The 24,264-nt window shown below is 41.5% G+C and overlaps 1 protein-coding gene across 4 annotated transcripts in view; it reads left to right on the plus strand.

The window, feature by feature from the left end:
* UBR1 (ubiquitin protein ligase E3 component n-recognin 1) overlaps window positions 1–24,264 on the plus strand; it is a 149,760-nt gene that overhangs the window by 81,419 nt on the left and 44,077 nt on the right. For all 4 annotated transcript variants that reach the window (XM_073348599.1, XM_073348601.1, XM_073348598.1 and 1 more), the window contains exons 28-33: window positions 1,100–1,189; window positions 5,919–6,106; window positions 8,072–8,277; window positions 19,666–19,759; window positions 22,278–22,430; window positions 22,862–22,959. In XM_073348599.1, coding sequence (XP_073204700.1) covers window positions 1,100–1,189; window positions 5,919–6,106; window positions 8,072–8,277; window positions 19,666–19,759; window positions 22,278–22,430; window positions 22,862–22,959 — 829 coding nt within the window. The remainder of the gene's footprint in view (window positions 1–1,099; window positions 1,190–5,918; window positions 6,107–8,071; window positions 8,278–19,665; window positions 19,760–22,277; window positions 22,431–22,861; window positions 22,960–24,264) is intronic.

Below are 24,264 nucleotides of genomic sequence, written 5' to 3' on the forward strand. Positions count from 1 at the left end.
CAACCTTAACTTTCACAGTTTTTTTTTTTTTGTTTTTTTTAATGGGATGTTGGATCAATATATGGGGTTTTTGAGTTTAATTTTCTATATTTTTTTAGAAAAGAGGAAAATCTGAAGCTGCAGTTCAGAGGCAGTTTCGAACTATAGACTTTTTTGTTGATGCCTAGTTCACCTTCAGTCAAATGCCAGTCTCTGAAATTGTCAGACCAAAAGACTAATGTGTCCAAGTTAGGAATATGTGAAATTGAAGAGGATCCTGTCCCCCCCACCCCACCCCACCAAAAAAACCCCCAAAACAAAAAAAAAAAACCAAACAAACAAAAATACCCTACTATAAAAAGTCATTTAACATAACATTAACCTAACCTGACATTCCACAAAAAGGAAGCAGCTGGTATAAAACTTTTTATGAAACTGAGTACCAAGAAGAAATATACATCAACTTTCATAAAGGGAAAAGTGGTTTAATATTAAGGTGTGCTGAGGACATCTATCAAATTATCCTTTTTGATAGTGTTGATATTTAAAGTTGAGGCTAATTCTCTAAGAGTGAATAACTGAAATTACTATGCAAGATGAGGATTAGGAAGGAAGTTGTCTTAAGAAATTTGTCATGGGTTAGAGAGCCTTTCACCTCTGGGTTTGCTAATTTAAATAATGCACTGGACAGTAGTGACTGAATACTATTACCACATGATGTCCCTTTTTAGTAGCCTATATGAAATGATTTTGCATTGGTGATAATTTCTTAGTGAACAGAGATTCTTATGAAAGAACATCTCACTAATTTCTACTAATTAGCATCCTTAGTAGTAGTTTTAGCAATGGCTAAGGACTGAATAGACCAGAGAAAGTGAACTACCCTTTCACACCTAGGGGTGCTCCTTACAGTTGTGGGGTTGGGGACACATTGGTATTGTGGGAAACTTGCTCTGGCGCAGTAGAGGCTTTCCATACTTTGATAGCTCCAAGTACATTTTTACCAATATGAAATTCTCAAAAAATGTTTAACCTTTTAACAGCCCTTAGGTTCAGTAATACGGCATGCACAGTGCAGTCACGTTTTATATTCTCTTAACACCTAAATATCTATTCCCAGATGTTTGACACAGTGAAACGATTGAGAGAGAAATCAAGTTTGGCAACAGCAGCAACTACATCAGGATCAGAAACTACAAAAGGCAATGAGGTAATAACAACAGGGAAGGAACTGAAGAAATGTTCCACAGGGAGACATTTGTATTTGCAATCTTAAGGAACAATTTTCAAACACAAGTGCTTAAATTTAGGTTCCTAAATCCATATTTGAGCATCTAAATACCAGTTTTAGGCATTAAGTGATGATATAGTGCCTTAAACTGGTATTCTGGGGTGTATTAACAGGAGTGTTGTCAGTAAAATATGAGAGATAATTGTCCTGCTCTACTCAGCACTGGTGAGGCCTTAGCTGGAGTATTGTGCCCAGGTTTGGACGCCACACTTTAAGAAAGATGTGGACAAATGGGAGAAATCAAGAGAGATTAAAAAAAATGATTAAAGGTTTAGAAAACCTGACCTATGATGAATGGTTAAAAAAATGGATATATTTAGTCTTGAGAAAAGAAGACTGAGGGGGGACCTGATAAGTTTTCAAATTCATTATAAAGAGGAGAGTGATAATTTTTCTCTATGTCCACTGAAGGTAAGACAAAAAGTAATGGGCTTAATCTATAGCAGGGGAGATTTAAGTTAGATATTAGGAGAAACTTTCTAACTACAGTACAAGGACAGTTAAGTACTGAGAGAGGTTGTGAAATCTCCATCTTTGGAGGTTTTTAAGAAATGCCTGTCAGGGATGGCCTAGGTATACTCGGACCTGCCTCAGCCCTGTGGGCTGGACTAGATGACTCCTTGAGGTCCCTTCCAGTTCTATGACTCTGTGGTTTAAGTACTTAAATCCAAAGTTAGATATGCGAGTTTGAAAATTGGGTGCTTACTGTGCACTTGTTTCACCCTGATAATGATAGCTATGTGGTTTCCATAGAGAATTTGTTACAGTACAACAACTGCAAAAGAACAAGAAGAAATCTCTTTCCTCTTACCACTAACACTACTACATGCCAACATTTAGTTGGAATTTAGTAGATATTAAATGTGTGCTTCCTCAGATCATAGATGGCAGTATAAGGGTGCGTGGCTTGGGGGCATATGATTTTATGTAGTGTTGTTGTAGCCATATTGGTCCCAGGATATTAGAAAGACAAGGTGGGTGAGGTAGTATCTTTTTATTGGACCAACTTTTTTTGGTGAGAGAGAGAAGCTTTCAAGCTTACACAGAACTTTTCTTCGGGTCTGGAAAATGTTCTCAGAGTGGCACAGCTAAATACAAGGTGGAACAGATTACTTAGCATGATAGTTAACATATATTTCAAGAGATCATTCAAGATGAAGTGGCCTGCTGAAATCCCTCCCATCATAGGGAGGAAAAGAGGGGCAGGGGAAGCAGCTGGGGATTTGTTAGTGGGTTATAGATTGTTGTAATAAGCCATAAATCCAGCATCTCTCTTCAGTCCATAATTTTTAGTGTCTAGCAAGTTTATGAATTTAAGCTCCTAGGCTTGTCTTTTGAAAGTATTGTGAAGGTTTTCTTTGAGGATGAGGACTGATATCTCAGATATAGCATGATTACTTTATGAAAAATGTTCACCCACAGGTGATGTGATGGCTTTTGTCTTTTATCTCTTTTGTGTGTAAGTTCATTCAAGATCATAGTGCTTGTCTGTTTTCACCTACATAGTTGTAATTGGGGCATTTAGGGCAAAGCATGAGATAAACCACATGTTGTGATAGACATGTGCAGATCTCATGGATCTTGAATGGTGTGTTGTGGGAGGTAGTCTGCAGGTTTTGCATCTATTCTGGCAGTGTCTGCCTCTTTGAGTTGGTGTGTCCTGGTCTGTGGGGAGCTTGCTTCTAATGATGAGCTTGGAGAGGTTGTTCCACGATGCAATCTACTTCTCTGGTGGATTGGCCTTTGGTGAAGGTGGTTTTGAGGGTGTTAAGGTGTATATCCTGGACTTTCTGCTCAGAATGCCTAGCTGTAGATATCTGATTTCTTGGGGTGGTTACTGGACCTGTGAAGGTAGGAGTGGTGATGTATGGGTTTCTTGTATATATTTGTCTGTAGGGTTCTGTTATTGAAGCTGATTGTGGTATCCAGGAAGTTGATGCTCATGTGGAAGTGTTCAGCAGAGTGTTTAATGGATGGGTGATGGTTATTGAAATTTATGGTAGAAATTTGTGAGGGAACTTTAGTCATCTGTCCAGAGGATAAAAATATCATCAGTTTTCAGAGTAACAGCCGTGTTAGTCTGACTTTGCAAAAAGAAAAGGAGTACTTGTGGCACCTTAGAGACTAACCAATTTATTTGAGCATGAGCTTCCGTGAGCTACAGCTCACTTCATCGGATGCATACCGTGGAAACTGCAGTAGACATTATATACACACAGAGACCATGAAACAATACTCTCTCCCACCCCACTGTCCTGCTGGTAATAGCTTATCTAAAGTGATCATCAAGTTGGGCCATTTCCAGCACAAATCCAGGTTTTCTCACCCTCCGCCCCCACCACACACAAACTCACTCTCCTGCTGGTAATAGCCCATCCAAAGTGACCACTCTCTTCACAATGTGTATGATAATCAAGGTGGGTCATTTCCAGCATAAATCCAGGTTTTCTCACCCCCCCACCCCCATACACACACAAACTCACTCTCCTGCTGGCAATAACTCATCCAAACTGACCACTCTCCAAGTTTAAATCCAAGTTTAACCAGAACGTCGGAGGGGGGGGTAGGAAAAAGCAAGGGGAAATAGGCTACCTTGCATAATGACTTAGCCACTCCCAGTCTCTATTTAAGCCTAAATTAATAGTATCCAATTTGCAAATGAATTCCAATTCAGCAGTTTCTCGCTGGAGTCTGGATTTGAAGTTTTTTTGTTGTAAGATAGTGACCTTCATGTCTGTGATTGAGTGACCAGAGAGATTGAAGTGTTCTCCGACTGGTTTATGAATGTTATAATTCTTGACATCTGATTTGTGTCCATTTATTCTTTTACGTAGAGACTGTCCAGTTTGACCAATGTAAATGGCAGAGGGGCATTGCTGGCACATGATGGCATATATCACATTGGTGGATGTGCAGGTGAACGAGCCTCTGATAGTGTGGCTGATGTTATTAGGCCCTGTGATGGTGTCCCCTGAATAGGTATGTGGGCACAGTTGGCAACGGGCTTTGTTGCAAGGATAGGTTCCTGGGCTAGTGGTTCTGTCGTGTGGTATGTGGTTGTTGGTGAATATTTGCTTTAGGTTGCGGGGCTGTCTGTAGGCAAGGACTGGCCTGTCTCCCAAGATTTGTGAGAGTGTTGGGTCATCCTTAATGCGTTGGAGGGGTTTTAGTTGGGGGCTGAAGGTGACGGCTAGTGGCGTTCTGTTATTTTCTTTGTTAGGCCTGTCCTGTAGTAGGTGACTTCTGGGAACTCTTCTGGCTCTATCAATCTGTTTCTTCACTTCCACAGGTGGGTATTGTAGTTGTAAGAAAGCTTGATAGAGATCTTGTAGGTGTTTGTCTCTGTCTGAGGGGTTGGAGCAAATGCGGTTGTATCGCAGAGCTTGGCTGTAGACGATGGATCGTGTGGTGTGGTCAGGGTGAAAGCTGGAGGCATGTAGGTAGGAATAGCGGTCAGTAGGTTTCCGGTATAGGGTGGTGTTTATGTGACCATTGTTTATTAGCACTGTACTGTCCAGGAAGTGGATCTCTCAACCTCAGCCTGGTCCAGTCCACACAAGAGATCCAGACGTTCTGGTTAAACTTGGATTTAAACTTGGAGAGTGGTCAGTTTGGATGAGTTATTGCCAGCAGGAGAGTGAGTTTGTGTGTGTGTGTGTGTGTGTTCCCGGGGTGGGGGTGGGGTGTGAGAGAGCCTGGATCTGTGCTGGAAATGACCCACCTTGATTACCATGCACATTGTAGGGAGAGTGGTCACTTTGGATGAGCTATTACCAGCAGGAGAGTGAGTTTGTGTGTGTATGGGGGTGGGGGGGTGAGAAAACCTGGATTTATGCTGGAAATGGCCCAACTTGATGATCACTTTAGATAAGCTATTACCAGCAGGACAGTGGGGTGGGAGAGAGTATTGTTTCATGGTCTCTGTGTGTATATAATGTCTACTGCAGTTTCCACGGTATGCATCCGATGAAGTGAGCTGTAGCTCACGAAAGCTCATGCTCAAATAAATTGGTTAGTCTCTAAGGTGCCACAAGTACTCCTTTTCTTTTTGCAATATCATCAGTGTATCTCAGGTATATCATTGGTTTCGTGGTGTATTTGTCCAATGCTGAGAAATACAGGTCCGCTTAAAAACAACAGCTGTAAAATTTTTACACTAACCATCAGCAGGTCAATCTGCTTATCTATTTCAGACCATCAAAATGTAGCTCTGACTTGATAAACTGTAAGATCTACTCAACATTTGGCTAATGCTGGTAAAAGGGTGAACAAAGATTGGGCTGCTTTGATTACATTGTATAAGTCAGGTTATTTTGATTATTTTGCAGGGTATTGTATAACCTTGAATTTGGGTCTTAAGAAGTAAATAAAGGACAAATGGTGTTTCAGATGTTTTAATTATAACTTTCTGTATTTTTGAATTCATAAACATGCTCTACTAATGCCTTGAGAGCCTAATCAGCTTTTAAGATTTTTTTTTTTTTTACAACTTTTAGATTTTTGTTGTGTTTTGTTTTACAATCATGGGATGCCCAGTTCACTGGGGAATTTGATGGGAGAAATTAGAATTCTACTTTTTGAGAATACTTCTTTGTATTTTTTAGTTGTTGTTCTTAGTCTATAATTTTTACTACTCTTTCCTAATAAGACTCAGAGCACTCAAGACAAAGAGAAGGCTGAACGGAAGAGGAAGGCAGAAGCTGCCAGGCTGCATCGCCAGAAGATAATGGCCCAGATGTCTGCTTTACAGAGGAATTTCATTGAAACTCATAAACTCCTGTATGAAAACACACAAGAGACACAGGGAAGAGAGGACTCTGTTATGGAGGAGGAGAGGTGAGACGAGACAGATACCCAGAGTTCTGATGGAAAAATAAATTTCCTAAAAAGTGGTTTTAACTACATAAGGTTTAATAGTACAGTTGATAGGTAAAGTGCATCATCCCAATCAGTAGCCCTGTATCTCTTACTACTTATATTTTTCAATGTCCTGGATTAGAGAATCCTGTGTAAACTAGCAGCTAAATACTAATGTCAGAAGGCCAAATCAGTTTGGGGGACACCAGACCTGCTTGTTATATAAGATGAACTCTGGAAAAATATTCTTCAGGTAAAATATTCTTCATGTAACCTACCATTTCAGAAAACAATGACTTAATTATAAAACACCCCTAGTTGATATTACTATAGTTTAGGTAATAATGGGCTTTACTTTTTGAAGACCTAATTTGAGTGTTTAATTCAGCAGAATCTTAACATACAAGGTCCTGCCCAGAAGCTGGTATGTTTGAAAGTTAAGTTGCAAAAAAAAAAACTTACTGCGTTCATAACCCAAACTGTTTTTTTCAGAATGTGATTTTGTATATCATTAATCCCCCAAATTGTTTGATCTCTTTATAATTGTAGAAGGAAAAGAAATAGATTTGTTTAAAGTCATATTTTAAATAGCTGGATAATGTTATGATCAGCAATTACATGTAATTGCACATCACAGGATAGAGTTACTCAAATCCTGTGCTGTAGTGCACAGACTGTTCACTATAAGGTTCAGGGGAAAAAAAGTTCTCTTATACAGCATTTATTTGCCTAGGTGCATTGTGGATTTATTTTGCCTTCCTTTGAAGCATCAGATACTGGCCACATTAGTGTCTTAACTTGATGGACTAATGGTCTGACCCAGTATGGCAAATCCTGCTTTCACTGCACAGGGCAGTAATCCTTTGTTCCACATTTTGTAGTATTCATAATGAAGACTTTGTACATACCCATCTCTTTTAGTCCCTATGTTCTCTTGGCTATCTGGCTATGTTATAGTCCATCTGCTAAATGTTAGTCATGTGAAGTGTGGGTTTTTTGTTTTATTGTTTTAAAGCTGGTCTAGTGGGAAGAAAATGTGCTCCAATTCAGGAGACTGAAATACAGATTCAGTCACAATAGGAAGTGTCTCTTGTCATTCATGAGTGGCTATGTCTAGTTGATGCTAGGAGTAGAATTGTCAGGCTTGAGTAAGAGCAATGGTGACTGTGCATGTGCAAGAGAGAGTGTGCTCCAAGTCTGCACTACAAAATTTGTCAGTCTAGGTTGTGAAGAGATGTGATTTATGTCTGATATATCTGTGCTGGGGAAAGTTCTTGCAGTAGATGCAATTAAACAGTCAAAACTATGTGTTAGCCAATGTAGCTTATTTTGCTTGGGGAAAATGGGCCTGGAATAAACTACGCAAGTGAAAATACAATTTTGCTACTATAAGCTGTGTCCAGATCAGGAGCACTTTTATAATATTACCAGAATAGCTATATTGACAAAACAGTCCTACTATAGACCAGGCCTAATATATGATTTGTGAAAAAGGGGGTGGATAATATCAAACGAAGAGAACAAGATAACAGATGAATGACTAAAAACCAATACAGGAATTTCTGCCTGCTTTGTCATTTAAGAATTCATGTTCTGTAAGACATCCTCAAACTTGTAAATGCGGGGAAGCACCCTCTTAACTATTTCTTATTGCATGTTGCCTGAAAAATGGAAGTAAACTTGTGGCATCATCAAACAATAAATGGAATAATGGAATTTATTTCAATATACCGTAATAGATAGTTGCCACATTCCGTCTTAAAGATGGTTGTATTTCAGTGGTGACTGAAGTGATTCTGTCATTTATGTAAGGGCTTTTGCAGTAAAGTTACTGTTAAATATAAGCAGTAAATTATAGTTTTAGATCTCTTCGAGAGGATCTTTATTTCTTTACAGGGAGTCTGGTAATTGTTTGTTGATCCTTGTCTTTTGATGTTCTTACAGCTTACCTTTGGCCATTGAGTCTTCGAGAGTTGCCTTGGGACCCAAACGAGGTCCATCTGTTACTGAGAAGGAAGTGCTGACCTGTATCCTATGTCAGGAGGAGCAGGAAGTGAGGCTGGAGAGTGCTGTGATGGTATTATCAGCTTGTGTCCAGAAATCCACTGCCTTAACTCAGCACAGGGGGAAAACTCTTGAACTCTCAGGTGGTAGGTGTACCTCTTCAGCTAAGAATATCAGCTGTTGCTGTTCTCTTCTTAGAACTCACTTCAGTTGTATTTAATTAACACTTTCAGCTAATCAGATTACTGAATGGTTACTTTTTTTAATGAAAGTTTAGTTAAGAATTTTAGTCATGTATTTTAGATGGTCTTAAAATCCTTGCCATAAAACTAAAAATCAGACATGGAGGAGAATTTACTGCCATTCTCCCTTGTAAAACAAAGATGAATTCCATGTGTACATGACTCCTACTTTGAGTAAATAAAACAGTACACAGTCCTTCCAAATTAATTTTCTGAAGCAATTGAGTTTTGTTCCTTAAACCGAAGAGTGTGTATTCTAGCACAGAAGATACAAAATGAGTGGCTGTTTCTCTCTGTTGCATATTGATCCAACTGTAGAAATTGATTTTTAATTAGCTGTTCCTGTCTTGTTATAAACCCCAACCAGGCATCTGTACAAATCCTGCTCATTCAAGTTTATTAACATAACATAAACAAGAACGGCCCAAACATTGGAGTGTGTAGAAAGATGAACCAAAAACATCCATTTTTCTATTGTTTTTTCTTTATTATTTGTAATATGCTAGTGCCTAGGGACCCTAGTCATAGATAAGGACCACATTTTGCCAGATGCTGTACAGACACATCTTGATACCAAAATTTAGGTTAAATCACAGATAAAGATGCCATTCATAGAATCATAGAATATCAGGGTTGGAAGGGACCTCAGGAGGTCATCTAGTCCAACCCCCTGCTCAAAGCAGGACCAATCCCCAATTAAATCATCCCAGCCAGGGCTCTAGTGTATCCAGTGAAGCTCATCTCTAGTAACTTTTCTCAAATCCTTCCTGTAACAGTATGCCAGGTTACCAAAGTAGCTGGGGAAAGAAGGAAACAAATCTTCTTCACTTGCCGAAGGCCACTTGCAGATAGATATTTTAACTCCCCTTTAGCAGCATATTCAGTTCTTCTGTAGCTCACCTAAAGGAACAGGTCTTTAAGTGATTCCCTTCTCCCCCCACTTGGAGAGCTGCATGAGTGGGGAAAGTGTATGTGCCTGTGTATATGTTGACACCAGTATAACAGTGGTCTGACGCCAGGGTGCATTATATTACATTCTTCACTTGACTTTTAGTACCTGTAAGGTATAATTTACTATTACATGCAAACAGAGGTCTTACTTTAAATTCTTTTCTACTTTCTTTGTGTTCATGTTATAATACAAGCATATTTGTTCGAACAGAAAGTTCTACCCAGCTTACATAAGGAGTTCTATTGCCATTCATTTCTGTACTATTCAAGGCCACCTTTTGTGAAAAATTAAATCCTGTCGACTGCATATTGCAACACAACAGAATCTGTTAAGTTTTCATAATGGTTGCCAGTGATTTCTTGTATGTTAAGAATTAGTCTTTGCTTTTGGATTTGGTACAGTAGTTCTTCAAATGCTTGCTCATATCAGTTCCAGTGTAGGTGTGTGCTCACCCCAAGCATCGCCACTGGAAAGTTTTTCCCTCAGAGGTATCCATCAGGTTGGCTCTGGTGCCCTCTGGAGTCGTGCCCTCATAGTTCTGGTATATAGGGCCCCACTGCCCCCTCAGTTCTTTCTTACTGTCCGTGACGGTCGCTGGAACTGCTGCTTGTCCTTACGTTTTTCCACACGTACCTCTCTCAGTGTATTTTGTTGATTATCTGTAAATAGCTGTTTATCTAGAGTTTAAGTTTCAGTTAGTTGCAGATTCTGCTTAGCAGGATTAGCCCTTCCCTGGCACTGGGGTATGCCTTCGTCCCCAATATTCAAGCGGTGTGTGTTGTGCCATAAGCCAATACTGGTTAGTGACCCACACTGCAGCTGTCTCAAGTGTTTGAGGGAGGCCCATGTGCAGGAGCGTTGCAGGATTTGCAAGAGCCTCAGACTTCGAATGAAGGAGGACAGGGACACTAAACTCAAATTCCTCCTTATGGAAGCAGCACTTCGTCCCCCTTTGGAACCAAATCACGTTACCTGGCACTGAGTACTTCGGCTTCAGTACGAAGCGTCCTGGCATCTCTAAGAGGGATGCAGCTCAGGGATCCCCCACTGTCGGCAGCAGCTGGTCGGCTGCAGGGCCCCCAGTGTCACAGAGATCATTGGATGTCACGGATTCCACAGATGTCACATAATCTTAGCCTTAGTGATACCCAATGACTGAAATGAGCGAGGGCATCCCACCAACAGTCTGGCTACTGGGGCAGTGGCAGATGCAGCTACAGTGACCATTCTGGAATTCCTGGGTTTTTCAGCCAGTCCAGGGTCCACACTCGAGGAGGTCCTACTCGGTTGCATTGGAGTCAAGAGCTCTCGCATCACCTACCTTGGAGCAGGGACCAGTCCTCAATCCTGAGCCCTGTACTGAAGTGCAAGACCCGGCATCACAGGACCTAGCTGGTGCAGAGGATGAGGAAGAAGGCTCCTTACTGGTAAAGGCATCCCCTTCCTCCTCTCCTGACAAGGCAGTGGTGGGAACAAGTATAGTACCTTCCCAGGATGACTACAAGGCACACTGGGAGCGCCTCAGGAGGGTAGCCCAGAACCTGGGTATCCATGCCTTGGTGGACATCTTAGTGGCTTCAGGGCCATTGTGGGTGGCTCTGCCTTTGAACTATGCCCTTTTGGACCCCATGAAGGCCTTTTGGCAGATGCGTGCATCCCTCCAACCTACTGCAAAGAGGATGAAGAAAAAGTATTCTGTTCCTCCTAAGGGGTATGAATTTATGTCCACTGATTTCTCTCTCCCGCCACCCCGGGCTCAGTTGTTTGAGCGGCAAATGAGCAGGAGCAGCAAGGGTTGGCTCCCAAGGCCTAAGATGCCAAAAAAATAGACCTTTTTGACAGGAAGGTGTAGTCAACTGGTAGTCTCCAGTTCAGGATAGCAAACCAGCAAATGCTCCTAAGCTGTTATGATTTCAACTCCTTTTGCAATGGCAAAATTCAAGGAGCTTTTGCCGCAGGAGTCCAGGGGTGAGTTCTCTGACTTAGTTGAAGAGGGGAGATTGGTGGCAAGAGCATCCCTTCAGGCAGCTTTGGACATGGCAGTTTCTGCAGCCTGATCCATGGCTTCAGCTGTGGTCATGTGGTCATGAGAGGACATATACTTCAGTCCTCGGGGTTACCCTATGGCTTGCAGCAGACTGTGCAGTACCTTCCATTTGAAGGCAAGTCGCTCTTTTCAGAGCAAATAGACTCAAAGCTGCATAATCTGAAAGACAAGAAGAACCACCCTGAAATCACATATACCGGCTCCCTCCCGGAAGCACTATAAGCTCCAACTGACAACCCGCTTCTACTCGCCACAGCGCAGACAAGACTATAGCAGGAGAAGGAGTAGAGGCTATAAGAGGAGGCTTCTGTCCCGGTGCCAGGCCTCCCCGCCAAGACACAGTGTGGTCTAACAGGCCTCTTGATGGGATGCTCAAGGGCGACATACCAGGACAAATGTGTGGATCCAGTTTCCCCTATATTTGTGGTCCAGTTATCCCACTTCTGTCGGGCATGGGCCCGCATTGCCTCAGATCACTGGGTGCTATGCATGATAGAACTGGTATACACCCTTCAATTCAGTTGTTCTCCCCCTTCCCACTCTCCCTCCTTGTCCCTCTTCAGGGACCCTGCTCACGAGCAACTTCTGGTCCAGGTGGTGTGGTTGCTCCTCAGGGTTGGAACCATGGAAGAGGTTACATTGGAGCTAAGGGTCCAGGAGTTCTACTTCCTAATTTCAGTATCCAACAGGGATCTCAGACAGATCCTGGACCTGCAAAACCTCAACAGATTCATGAAGAAACTGAAGTTCCACATGGTCTCCTGGGCCCCCATTATCCCTTCTCTGGATCCAGGGGATTGATATGCTGCCCCAACTTGAAGGATGCGTATTTTCATATTGCGATCTTTCGGGGACACACAGTTCCTATGATTCGTTGTGAACCACATGCACTACCAATTTACTGTGCTCCCATTTGGCTGTCAGTGGCCACTCAGGTGTTCGTGAAGCACATGACAGTTGTTGCAGCCTTCTTGAGAAGACAAGGGGTTCAGGTCTGCACTTACGTCAACTACTGGCTGATCAAAGGTCAGTCCAAGGGCCAGGTGGAAGCAAATGTGTAGTTAATACAGTCAACTTTCCAGGATCTGGTGCTGTCAAGGTTCCTTCCCCACTCTGAACTTTAGGGTACAGATGTGGAGACCTTCATGAAAGACCCCCTAAGCTTATTCTTACCAGCTTAGGTTAAAAACTTCCCCAACGTACAAACTTTGCCTTGTCCTTGAACCATATGCTGCCACCACCAAGCTTTTTAAACAAAGAACAGGAAGAGCCCACTTGGAGACATCTTCCCCCAAAATGTCCCCCAAGCCCTACACCCCCTTTCCTGGGGAAGTCTTGATAAGAATCCTCACCAATATGTACAGGTGAACACAGACCCAAACCCTTGGATCTTAAGAACAATGTTAAAAGAAGAATTTTAATTAAAGAAAAGGTATAAGAATCACCTCTGTAAAATCAGGATGGTAAATACCTTACAGGATAATCAGGTTCAAAACATAGAGAATCCCTCTAGGCAAAGCCTTAAGTTAAAAAAAGACACAAAAACAGGAATATACATTCCATCCAGCACATCTTATTTTACCAGCCATTAAAAGGAAATCTAACTCATGTTCTAGCTAGATTATTTACTAATTTAACAGGAGTTGTAAGGCTGCATTCCTGCTCTGTTCCTGGCAAAAGCATCACACAGACAGACGAACCCTTTGTGTCAAACCCCCGCCCCCCTTCCAGATTTGAAAGTATCTTGTCCCCTCATTGGTCATTTTGTGTCAGGTGCCAGCGAGGTTATCTTAGCTTCTTAACCCTTTACAGGTGAAAGGGTTTTGCCTCTGGCCAGGAGGGATTTTACAGCACTGTATGCAGAAAGGTGGTTACCCTTCCCTTTATTTTTATGACAGGGGCTATCAATAAACATGCAGAAATCCACCCTTCCCAGGTTCAAAGAATATAATTTGTTGGGGCGATCCTTAACTCAACCTAGGCCAGAGCTTTTCTTCCAGAAAACCAATTCAGAACTCTGGGGGGTCCTCAAAGAGAGCCTGAGGAATCACCCCATGACCACAGCAAGGAACTGCTTAAAGCTTCTGGGGCATATGGCATCACATAAGACTATGGCTCGGATCTCTCCAGGCTTGGTTAGCGTCTGTTTCAGCACCAAGCCGACACGATCTGGACAGGGTGGTCTCACTTCCCCCATGCGTGATTTTCATCTTCCTTTGGTGGCTAGACTCCTGGACAGTATGTGCAGGAGTCCCATTCTCGAGACCCCAACTGTCAATGTGTCTTGTTACAGATGCAGCAGTGATGGTAAAAGGGGCTCAATTGGGGATGCTCAGGGCCTCTGGTCCAGGGAAGAGCTGTTGTTACACATCAATATGAGGGAACTGAGGGCGTGCACCTAGCCTGCCAGGCATTCCAACCCCAATCGGAGGGCAACTGCATGTCGATCCTTACAGACGACACGACAGCAATGTTTTACATAAACAGACAGGGCAGAGCACACTCCTTTCCCCTGTGCCAGGAAGCTCTTTGGTTGTGGGAATTCTGCATAGCCCACTGAATCCACCTCAAAGCCTCCTACCTCCCAGTGTCTTAGAATGAGTTAGCGGATCATCTCAGCAGATCCTTTTCCAAGTGGTCCATTCATCGAGATGTTTTGAGCACCATTTTCCAGAAGTGGGGCACTCTCCAGGTAGACTTGTTGACAGTGGTGCACAACAAGAAGTGTCTTCAGTTCTGCTCCTTCCTAGGCCACAGCACGGGGTCACTAGTAAACACATTTCTCCTCCCTTGGACGGACCATCTCTTCTATGCATTCCCTCCCATCGTTCTTATACACAAGGCCCTGCAGAAGGTCAGAAGGGGCAGGATGTGCCTTATCCTGGTAGCCCTGGCCTGACCACGTCAGCACTGGTTCACCACCCTCCTCGATCTCTGTGGACACGCAATCAGTCTGCCCCCATTTCCAGACCTGATCTCTCAGGACCTTGACCATCTACGTCATCTGAGCCTTGAGTCTCCATCTCATGGCATGGAAGCTCATGGCTGAACCCCACACAACAGGCATGCTTTGGACCTGTTTGTAAGGTGCTTTTAGGGAGCAGGAAACAGTCCATTGGAGTAACTTACCTGGCAAAGTGGAAGAGATTCTCAATCTGGTCAGCACAAGTGTGTTTTGTGTACTCAGTCAACATTGCCTTTCATTCTGGATTACCTACTACACTTGAAACTGTCAGACTTAACAGTAAAAAGAAAAGGAGTACATGTGGCACCTTAGAGACTTGTGGCACCTGTTGTGTGGTGTGTGGTTGCTGGTGACTATTTGCTTCAGGTTGGGGGGGCTGTCTGTAAGCTATCAAGCATTCTTACAACTACAATACCCACCTGCTGAAGTGAAGAAACAGATTGACAGAGCCAGAAGAGTACTCGGAATTTCACCTACTACAGGACAGGCCCAACAAAGAAAATAACAGAATGCCACTAGCCATCACCTTCAGCCCCCAACTAAAACCTCTCCAACACATCATCAAGGATCTATAACCTATCCTGAAGGACGACCCATCACTCTCACAGATCTTGGGAGACAGGCCAGTCCTTGCTTACAGACAGCTCCCCAACCTGAAGCAAATAGTCACCAGCAACCACACACCACTCAACAGAACCACTAACCCAGGAACTTATCCTTGCAACAAAGCCTGTTGCCAACTGTGTCCACATATCTATTCGGGGACACCATCATAGGGCCTAATCACATCGGGGACACTATCAGAGGCTCGTTCACCTGCACACCCACCAATGTGATATATGCCATCATGTGCCTGCAATGCCCCTCTGCCATGTACATTGGTCAAACTGGACAGTCTCTACGTAAAAGAATAAATGGACACAAATCAGACGTCAAGAATTATAACATTCAAAAACCAGTTGGAAAACACTTCAATCTCTTTGGTCACTCGATTACAGATATAAAAGTTGCAATTCTTCAACAAAAAAACTTCAAAACCAGACTCCAACGAGAGGCTGCTGAATTGGAATTAATTTGCAAACTGGATACAATTAACTTAGGCTTGAATAGAGACTGGGAGTGGATGTGTCATTACACAAAGTAAAACTATTTCCCTATGTTTATTCCCCCCCTCCACACCCCACTGTTCCTCAGACGTTCTTGTCAACTGCTGGAAATGGCCCACCTTGATTATCACTACAAAAGGTTCCGCCCCGCCCTCTCCTGCTGGTAATAGCTCACCTTAAGTGATCATTCTCTTGTTACAGTGTGTATGGTAACACCCATTGTTTCATGTTCTCTATGTATATAAATCTCCCCACTGTATTTTCCACTGAATGCATCCAATGAAGTGAGCTGTAGCTCACGAAAGCTTATGCTCAAATAAATTTGTTAGTCTCTAAGGTGCCACAAGTACTCCTTTTCTTTTTTCGAATACAGACTTACACAGCTGCTACTCTGAAACCAGACTTAACAGTACCATGTATTAGGTTTTACCTAGCTGCAATCTTGGCCTTTCACCTGTGGGTGAATGGCTGGTTGATCTTCTTGAACCCAATCTGTGGTCGTTTTCTTAAGGGTTGAAACAGCTATACCCCCAGGTACACAACCCACTCCCTCCCTGGGACCTCAACTTGCTGCTGGCAAGGCTAACAGGTACCCCATTCAAACTGCTGGCAAGGTGCTCTTTGCTCTACCTGTCCTGGAAGGTGGCCTTCCTGGTCCATTAGTTCTTCCAGAAAGCCATCTGAGCTCTTACTTCAGAACTACCATACACTGTAGTCTTCAAGAACAAGATGCACACCCGACCTTCCTGCCAAAATTGATCTCACAATTCCATAGTAACCAGGATATCTTCCTACAAGTCTTCTACTCGAAACCACATGCTAACAGGGAGGAACAGAGACTCCAAGCATGTGCTAGCATTTTACACAGAAAAGACTAAACCCTTTCCGAAATCCACTCAGCTCTTCGTAGCCATTGCAGACAGAATGAAAGACTGTCCAGTCTTGGACCAGAAAATCTCATTGCAGATCACTTCCTGTATCCGCACATACTACGACCTTGGGAAGGTCACGGCTCCTCCCCTGACAGACTATTTTACAAGAGCTCAGGCATCATCGGAGGTGTTTGTGGTGCAAGTTCCCATTCAGGACATCTGTAGGGCAGCAACGTGGTAGTCAGTCCACACTTTTGCGTCCCATTACACCAGGGTTTTTCAACCTTTTTCTTTCTGAGGCCAACCTAACATGCTATAAAATCTCCACAGCCCACTTGTGCAACAATAACTGGTTTTCTGCATAAAGACCAGGGCTGGCATTGGGGGATAGCAAGCAGAGCAATTGTGTGAGGCCCCACGCCACAGGATGGCCCTGCAAAGCTACATTGCACAGGCTTTGGCTTTAGCCCTGGGTTGTGCGGCTCAGGGCCCTGGGTTTCAGCTTCATGCAGTGGGGCTCCGGCTGTCTGCCTTGGGCCCAACTGAGTCTAACAAAAGAATGGCCATACTGGGTCAGACCAAAGGTCCATCCAGCCCAGTATTCTGTCTACCGACAGTGGCCAATACCAGGTGCCCCAGAGGGAGTGAACCTAACAGGTAATGATCTAGTGATCTCTGTCTTGCCATCCGTCTCCACCCTCTGACAAACAGAGGCTAGGGATGCCATTCCTTACCCCTCCTGACTAATAGCCATTAATGGACTCAACCTCCATGAATTTATCCAGTTCTCTTTTAAACCCTGTTATGGTCCTAGCCTTCACAACCTCCTCAGGCAAGGAGTTCCACAGGTTGACTGTGCTGAGTGAAGAAAAACTTCCTTTTATTTGTTTTAAACCTGCTACCCATTAATTTCATTTGGTGGCCCCCAGTTCTTATATTATGGGAACAAGTAAATAACTTTTCCTTATTCACTTTCTCCACACCACTCATGATTTTATATACCTCTATCATATCCCCCCTTAGTCTCCTCTTTTCCAAGCTGAAAAGTCTTAGCCTCTTTAATCTCTCCTCATATGGAACCCGTTCCAAACCCCTAATCATTTTAGTTGCCCTTTTCTGAACCTTTTCTAATGCCAGTATATCTTTTTTGAGATGAGGGGACCACATCTGTACGCAGTATTCAAGATGTGGGTGTACCATGGATTTATATAAGGGCAATGAGGTATTCTCTGTCCTAGTCTCTATCCCTTTTTTAATGATCCCTAACATCCCATTTGCTTTTTTTACTGCCGCTGCACACTGCATAGACATCCTCAGAGAACGATGCACGATGACTCCAAGATCTTTCTCCTGATTAGTTGTAGCTAAGTTAGCCCCCATCATATTGTATGTATAATTGGGGTTATTTTTTCCAGTGTGTATTACTTTACATTTATCCACATTCAATTTCATTTGCCATTTTGTTGCTCAGTCACTTAGTTTTGTGAGATCTTTTTGAAGTTCTTCACAGTTTGCTTTTGTCTTAACTATCTTGAGCAGTTTAGTGTCGTCTGCAAACTTTGCCACCTCACTGTTTACCCCTTTCTCCGGATCATTTATGAATAGGTTGAATAGGATTGGTCCTAGGACTGACCCTTGGGGAAGACCACTAGTTACCCCTCTCCATTCTGAAAATTTACCATTTATTCCTACCCTTTGTTCCCCGTCTTTTAACCAGTTCTCGGTCCATGAAAGGATTTTCCCTCTTATCCCATGACGACTTAATTTACGTAAGAGCCTTTGGTGAGGGACCTTGTCAAAAGCTTTCTGGAAATCTAAGTACACTATGTCCACTGGATCCCCTTGTCCACATGTTTTGTTGACCCTCTCAAAGAACTCTAATAGATTAGTAAGACATGATCTCCCTTTACAGAAACCATGTTGACTTTTGAGCAACAATTTATGCTTTTCTATGTGTCTGACAATTTTATTCTTTACTATTGTTTCAGCTAATTTGCCTGGTACTGATGTTAGACTTACCGGTCTGTAATTACCACAATCACCTCTAGAGCCCTTCTTAAATATTGGCGTTACAATAGCTATCTTCCAGTCATGGGTACAGTAGCTGATTTAAAGGACAGGTTACAAACCATAGTTAATAACTCAATGTGAAACTGCAGAACTCTTTCAGAACTCCTGGGTGAGTGCCATCTGGTCCCGGTGACTTGTTACTGTTAAGTTGCTCAATTAATTCCAAAACCACCTCTAGTGTCACTTCAATCTGTGACAATTCCTCAGATTGTCACCTACAAAAGACGGTTCAGGTTTGGGAATCTCACTAACATCCTCAGCTGTGAAGACTGAAGCAAAGAATTCATTTAGTTTCTCTGCGATGACTTTATTATCTTTAAGTGCTCCTTTTGTATCTCGATTCACCAGGGGCTCCACTGGTTGCTTGTTTAGCAAGCTTCCTGCTTCTGATGTACTTAAAAAAACATTTTCTTATTACCTTTTGAGTTTTTGGCTAGCTGTTCTTCAAACTCCTTTTTGGCTTTTCTTATTACATTTTTACATTTAATTTGGCAGTGTTTATGCTCCTTTCTATTTACCTCACTAGGATTTGACTTCCACTTTTTAAAAGATGCCTTTTTATCTCACACGGCTTCTTTTACATGGTTGTTAGGGCACGGTGGCTCTTTTTTCAGTCTAATGCTGGCCCTGCTTGGCGGACCCCCTGAAACCTGCTCTAGGCCCCCTAGGGTGCCCTGGAACCCTGGTTGTAAACCACTGCATTACACCATCACCCAACAAGCCAGAGACAAATGCGGGTTTCGGCTGAGTGGTGCTGCAGTCAGCATGCCAATGAACTCTGAACCTTCCACTGGCCCAACTGCTTGGTAGTCACCTACTGTTGAAAGTGTAGGTGATCATTAGGAGAATCTTCTGTTGCTGACCTCAGTCAGCAAATCACCTCCATCACCAGATACTGGAGCAAAGAGAGTACAGCTGAAATCCCTGGCAGATAAAGTGATTGAACACACTGATGCCTTTTTCCAAAAGATAATTCAACAGAGAAGGATTTCATTTATTGACTGACCATTGATTTCAGATTTCTTTTTTTTTTTTCCTTTGGTAATTTCACATTAAGCTAGGACTGGATAGAACAAGGGGTGGAACTGTAGCAGCATAGTTATGCTTGTGCTCCCCTGTCAGGGCATTGTTGTGAAGAAGTTTGCAAAATCAGATTTCTAAATTGAATGTGCTTACTGTGGATAAATGAAAACTTAAAGGGGTTTTTGTCTGAATTGACCAAATGTGTACTAATATTCTTTTAATTTTTTTTGCCGCCCCCCCCCCCCCAATCTTTCCAGATACATTAGATCCTCTTTTCATGGATCCAGATTTGTCATGTGGAACCCATACAGGAAGCTGTGGTCATGTAATGCATGCAGCCTGCTGGCAGAAGTAAGAGGATATCTTTCCAATACTGTTTCATGTTTTATCTCAGATTGGTGTCTTAAGTATCTAAGAGTATACCAACAATCTCAGATTGGTGTCTTAAGTATCTAAGAGTATATCAACACAGCAATACAAAATATTGAAGTTCAAATAAGAAGTAAGCCAGTCCAAGTACTCAACCAGAGAAAAATCAAAGAAATCTGGTACAAGAGCCATATCAAAAATCAACAGAAGGCAGTACCAAAAGGAGCCAAGTCTCCATTGGCCTAAAGAATAGTCTAAGTGGGGTAAAACTGGTCAAGAGCAAGAAGCCACCTCTCATAGATGGGACCTGCATCATGCCCTTACGGTATGCAACAAGGGACACTGATAAACGTCCAGGAGAGAGTTACGCAGTGAATGATCTTCGACCATGTATGCATGTCACTAGACCAGGGCTGACTACACTTAAGGACCAAAGCAGGCCTTCCCCAACCAATCATAACTGTCAAGTGACTGCAATTGCCTCTGGACAGAAATACTTAAGGACTTGACTACGAAGGGCTTTTTGTCTACTAGTGCTTTTATATCACAATGAGTGACATGTTGGTTAGAAAGAGAGACAAATAAATATTGACAAAAAGCCTTAGATTGGTTTAAGCTGTGAAAAGTAAAGTTAGACATTTCTTCACAGTGAGATATCAGAAAGATATGAAGAGCAGGATCAACCTATTATAAGTTACTTTGTGATATCACATGATACAGACACTATCTTGGAGGCTTTTTGATTTTTATATTTGTATGTGTCAGTTGGCTATAGTCTAGTTATACTTTCAGTGCTTATTATCTATTTTTAACATATGTTTTTATGGTAAATATCAACATAAAACAAATAAGCACCCTAAAAATCATACAGAAAAATGTTTCTTGAGTATTCTACATGAATGACTTCTACTCTTGGTAGATCCTATCCACATACATCTAAATAGAACTACATTGAAACCCGGTTTCCATGCCCTTGTAAAGAAAAATCTAACTTACTCTGTGAGTAGATAGGATTAAAAGAAATGGACAGAAGACTCTCTTCTCTTATACTAGATTTTGCAGAAGGTTTGAGTATAATCTTTTGTTCATTACATAACTGATATGTTAATGTTTCAGTTTTACTCAAAAGAATGCCTGCCACTTACATTTTAAAGGAAAATATATACACACACAGCAGACAAAATACTGCAAAACATACTTTGTCTAACAGACTGTTTGGAATGAATGGAATACCTATGTAACTTCTATTTTACATTTATTGCAGCTCTTCTGCCTGTTATATTGTATAATTTGGAAATATAAAACGTGTTTTGATTTTTGTAGAGTTTCATAAACATTTTGTATGTGTAGACCATTTTTTCAGATATCTTTGTCATCTTTCTTTTGTTAGATTTGCTTGCCTTTTCCTTCATTGCTCTTAAAATATTATCATTTAATTAGAAGATTTTAGTTTAAATTTAGACCTAAAGTTAGACAGACAAATACGTATATAAGCTGCTTGTGTGTCTGGTTTTCACATATGTGCTGATTTTAGATGCTCAACTTTGAGCAAACAGATTTGAAAATTGGTTTTCTTCTCTACTAATGGAGGTATCCAGGCCATCGAGACCTTGGGTGAAATCTGCGTGCTTACTGCATGGATAGGGAAAATTAACAATGAAACCTGGAAAAGATCACTCTTATTACACCAACTCCTATTTTAATAGACTGTCTCAAAGTATTCCCATACATATTGAAAAGTAATCTGCTCCCACCTTTTATTGGGAAAACTATCTCAATTAAACTGATTTTCTTTCCTTTGACCACATATTTAATGTGGGTTTCATTGTGGTTTTTTGTTTTTAAATTTACTTATACCACAGTTCTATGTATCCAAGGTGAATTTTCTGTAAGGATGTCTTTGAAATGTAAATTATCCCCTTCCATTTTACTTCAGCAAAAACAAGGATATATTTTTATATCTGGTGGTGAGACTGGATCCTCACAACAGATTAGTCACTTATGGACATTCATCCATGAAATGCTATTAGCTGTTGTTAAAATAGCATTTATAGGATATTTATGTATTTACCTTTGCTGTGGCTTAACTTTAAATTTATAATCTAGGAATATAATGTGTGTATGCTTGAGGTGCTTTAGGATGTAACATTAGTTTAAAATGTTGGGGGCGGGTAGGTAGCAAATTTCAGTATTGCTTGAGTGTAAATATATTAAATAAAATACACACTTATATGGAGGTTAAAAGTAGGGAAATCTCTCTGCTGTTCTTGCCTGGAAAGTGCTCTGAAATTACCTGGTTCACATATCTGTTCAAAGATTTAATTTTGTTTTGGTGTCCAAGCATGTGCAACATCTATGTATTAGTTGTGTAGCAGAAGAGGAGTCTGGTTGTTGGCATAGAAAAGTACACACCAGATATACCATTTTGCCATTTGAATTCTTATTTCTGTGTTGCACAGAGGCCATTTTCCTTGCTAGATTTTTCTTTTCAATGTTGCAGGTACTTTGAAGCCATGCAACTGAATTCTCGACAGCGTCTTCATGTTGAACAGATTTTTGACTTGGAGAATGGAGAATACCTTTGCCCGCTCTGCAAGTCTCTGTGCAACACTGTGATTCCCATTATTCCTTTGCAGACTCAGAAGATAAACAGGTGAACTCCAGGGACAGTCTTATTTCATGATTCTAAGAATAAAAGCTGTCTAGTGCTTGTAGGGGAGTCAACCTCTGATGGAAAATTTTGAATAATCTTTCCAACTGCTATATAGGGCTATTTAAATCCTTATTGATCACCCACCCTGTTGTCTGTCCTGGAATCCAAAATCTATTCTTGGAAAAAATTTCTAATACCATGGACCACTTAGGTTTCTTACCAATGAGAAAGTATTTCTAGTACTTAATACAAATTCTAAAGTTTAGTTAATGTTTGCTTAGGGTACCTAAATACTTGTGTAAATGCTAACTGTGAACTTGTTCTTTTTCACAGAGATGTACTATATGTTTTTCAAAGATTAGGCTTCAGGTCATCAGGTCACTGTTTACCTATGTTTTAACATAAGCACTGCTTTTTATTTCTATTCTCAGTGAGGATGCAGAGGCAGTAGCTCAAGTTCTGTCCCTGGCTAGGTGGTTGGAGATTGTCATGGCCAGGATATTGGGGTACAGTCTGAAAAACACTAAAGGTTTGTTATCTTAGCTTTTGTACTTTACACGAAGATCATTTCCAGAAAAATACCCTTTGAATTTTTCATTATAGTAAGAAAATTCGAATCTTTTTATTTAGAACAGAAAGTATTCTGATTCTAGAACAATCAGCTGGTGTTTTACGTACAGAGTTCGCTGCGTGATTCTTCAGTCATGTAGTCTCACTATAAGGAAATACATAAGAAATTTAAAGTATTTGTATACTTTTCCTTTGTGAATGGAGGATTCAAACACATTGTACGCTCTCTTCTTGTCTCTGAAGGCCTCTGTTCCAAAAAATGGTGATCCAGGGAAAAATTTTCAAAAGTGCTTAAGTGATATAGGAGCCCAAGGGCTTGTCTACACTTGAAATGCTACAGCTGCACTGCCGCAGATGCCCTGCTATAGTGCTTCAGAGTAGACGTTACCTACACTGATAGGGGGAGTTCTCTCATGGGTGTAAGTAGTCCACCTCCCTGAGAGGTGGTAGGTAGTTAGATGGAATTCTGTGGTCAAACTAACGCTGTCTACATTGGAGATTACGTCAGTTTACCTACCTCTTTCAGAGGTGTGGATTTTTTGTATCCCTGAGCAACACAGTCAAGCCATTTTAATTTTCTGGTATAAACCAGGAATCTTACAGGGGATTTAGGTTCCTAAGTCATTTCATACTTTTGAGAACTTTACCCTTAAGCTTTAAAAATAGCTCTAAATAAATGAGCAACTACATTAAATCTTTGAACAAGTTTATTAAAGTGGCTGATTACTTTTTAAGGGAAAAATGTCATTATTCAGCCAAAAAAAACCCGATCATTTTCAGTTAATTTTCTAGGCGGTGCTAATCTGAACAACACTTCTGTCAGTCTTATTGTGCAACTGTCATGCATAAGTTGTCAGTAATATACAACAAACTGTTTTTAGATACATTCATTTCTTATGGGGGTACTTTTTCAAAGTACCCTTAAATCAGTGACCTTTTTTGACACAGCCATGTGTCCGCATTAGTTAACTGAAGCATAAGAAGAGAGCACCAATACTGTGCTATTAGCTGTAGTCATGGATGCCTGCTAGCTATCTCAAAAACATTCAAGGAGATGATGGTCTAGGTCTTTAAAAGCAGCACTCCAATGAAGGGCATCTTTGGGTTACTCTCTTGCAGTGTGAGGTACGTTTCCATTTATTTCCAGATATTTATGCTCATGACATTTCCAGGAATTTAATAACTCCTTTCCCTGACCCCTTGGAAGACCGTAAAACGTGCACTTGGCAGGATCAGCAGGAACACAGCCCAAAGACCCTATTAG

Source organism: Lepidochelys kempii, chromosome 6 (genome assembly GCF_965140265.1).
Source record: "Lepidochelys kempii isolate rLepKem1 chromosome 6, rLepKem1.hap2, whole genome shotgun sequence".
NCBI lineage: Eukaryota > Metazoa > Chordata > Testudines > Cheloniidae > Lepidochelys > Lepidochelys kempii.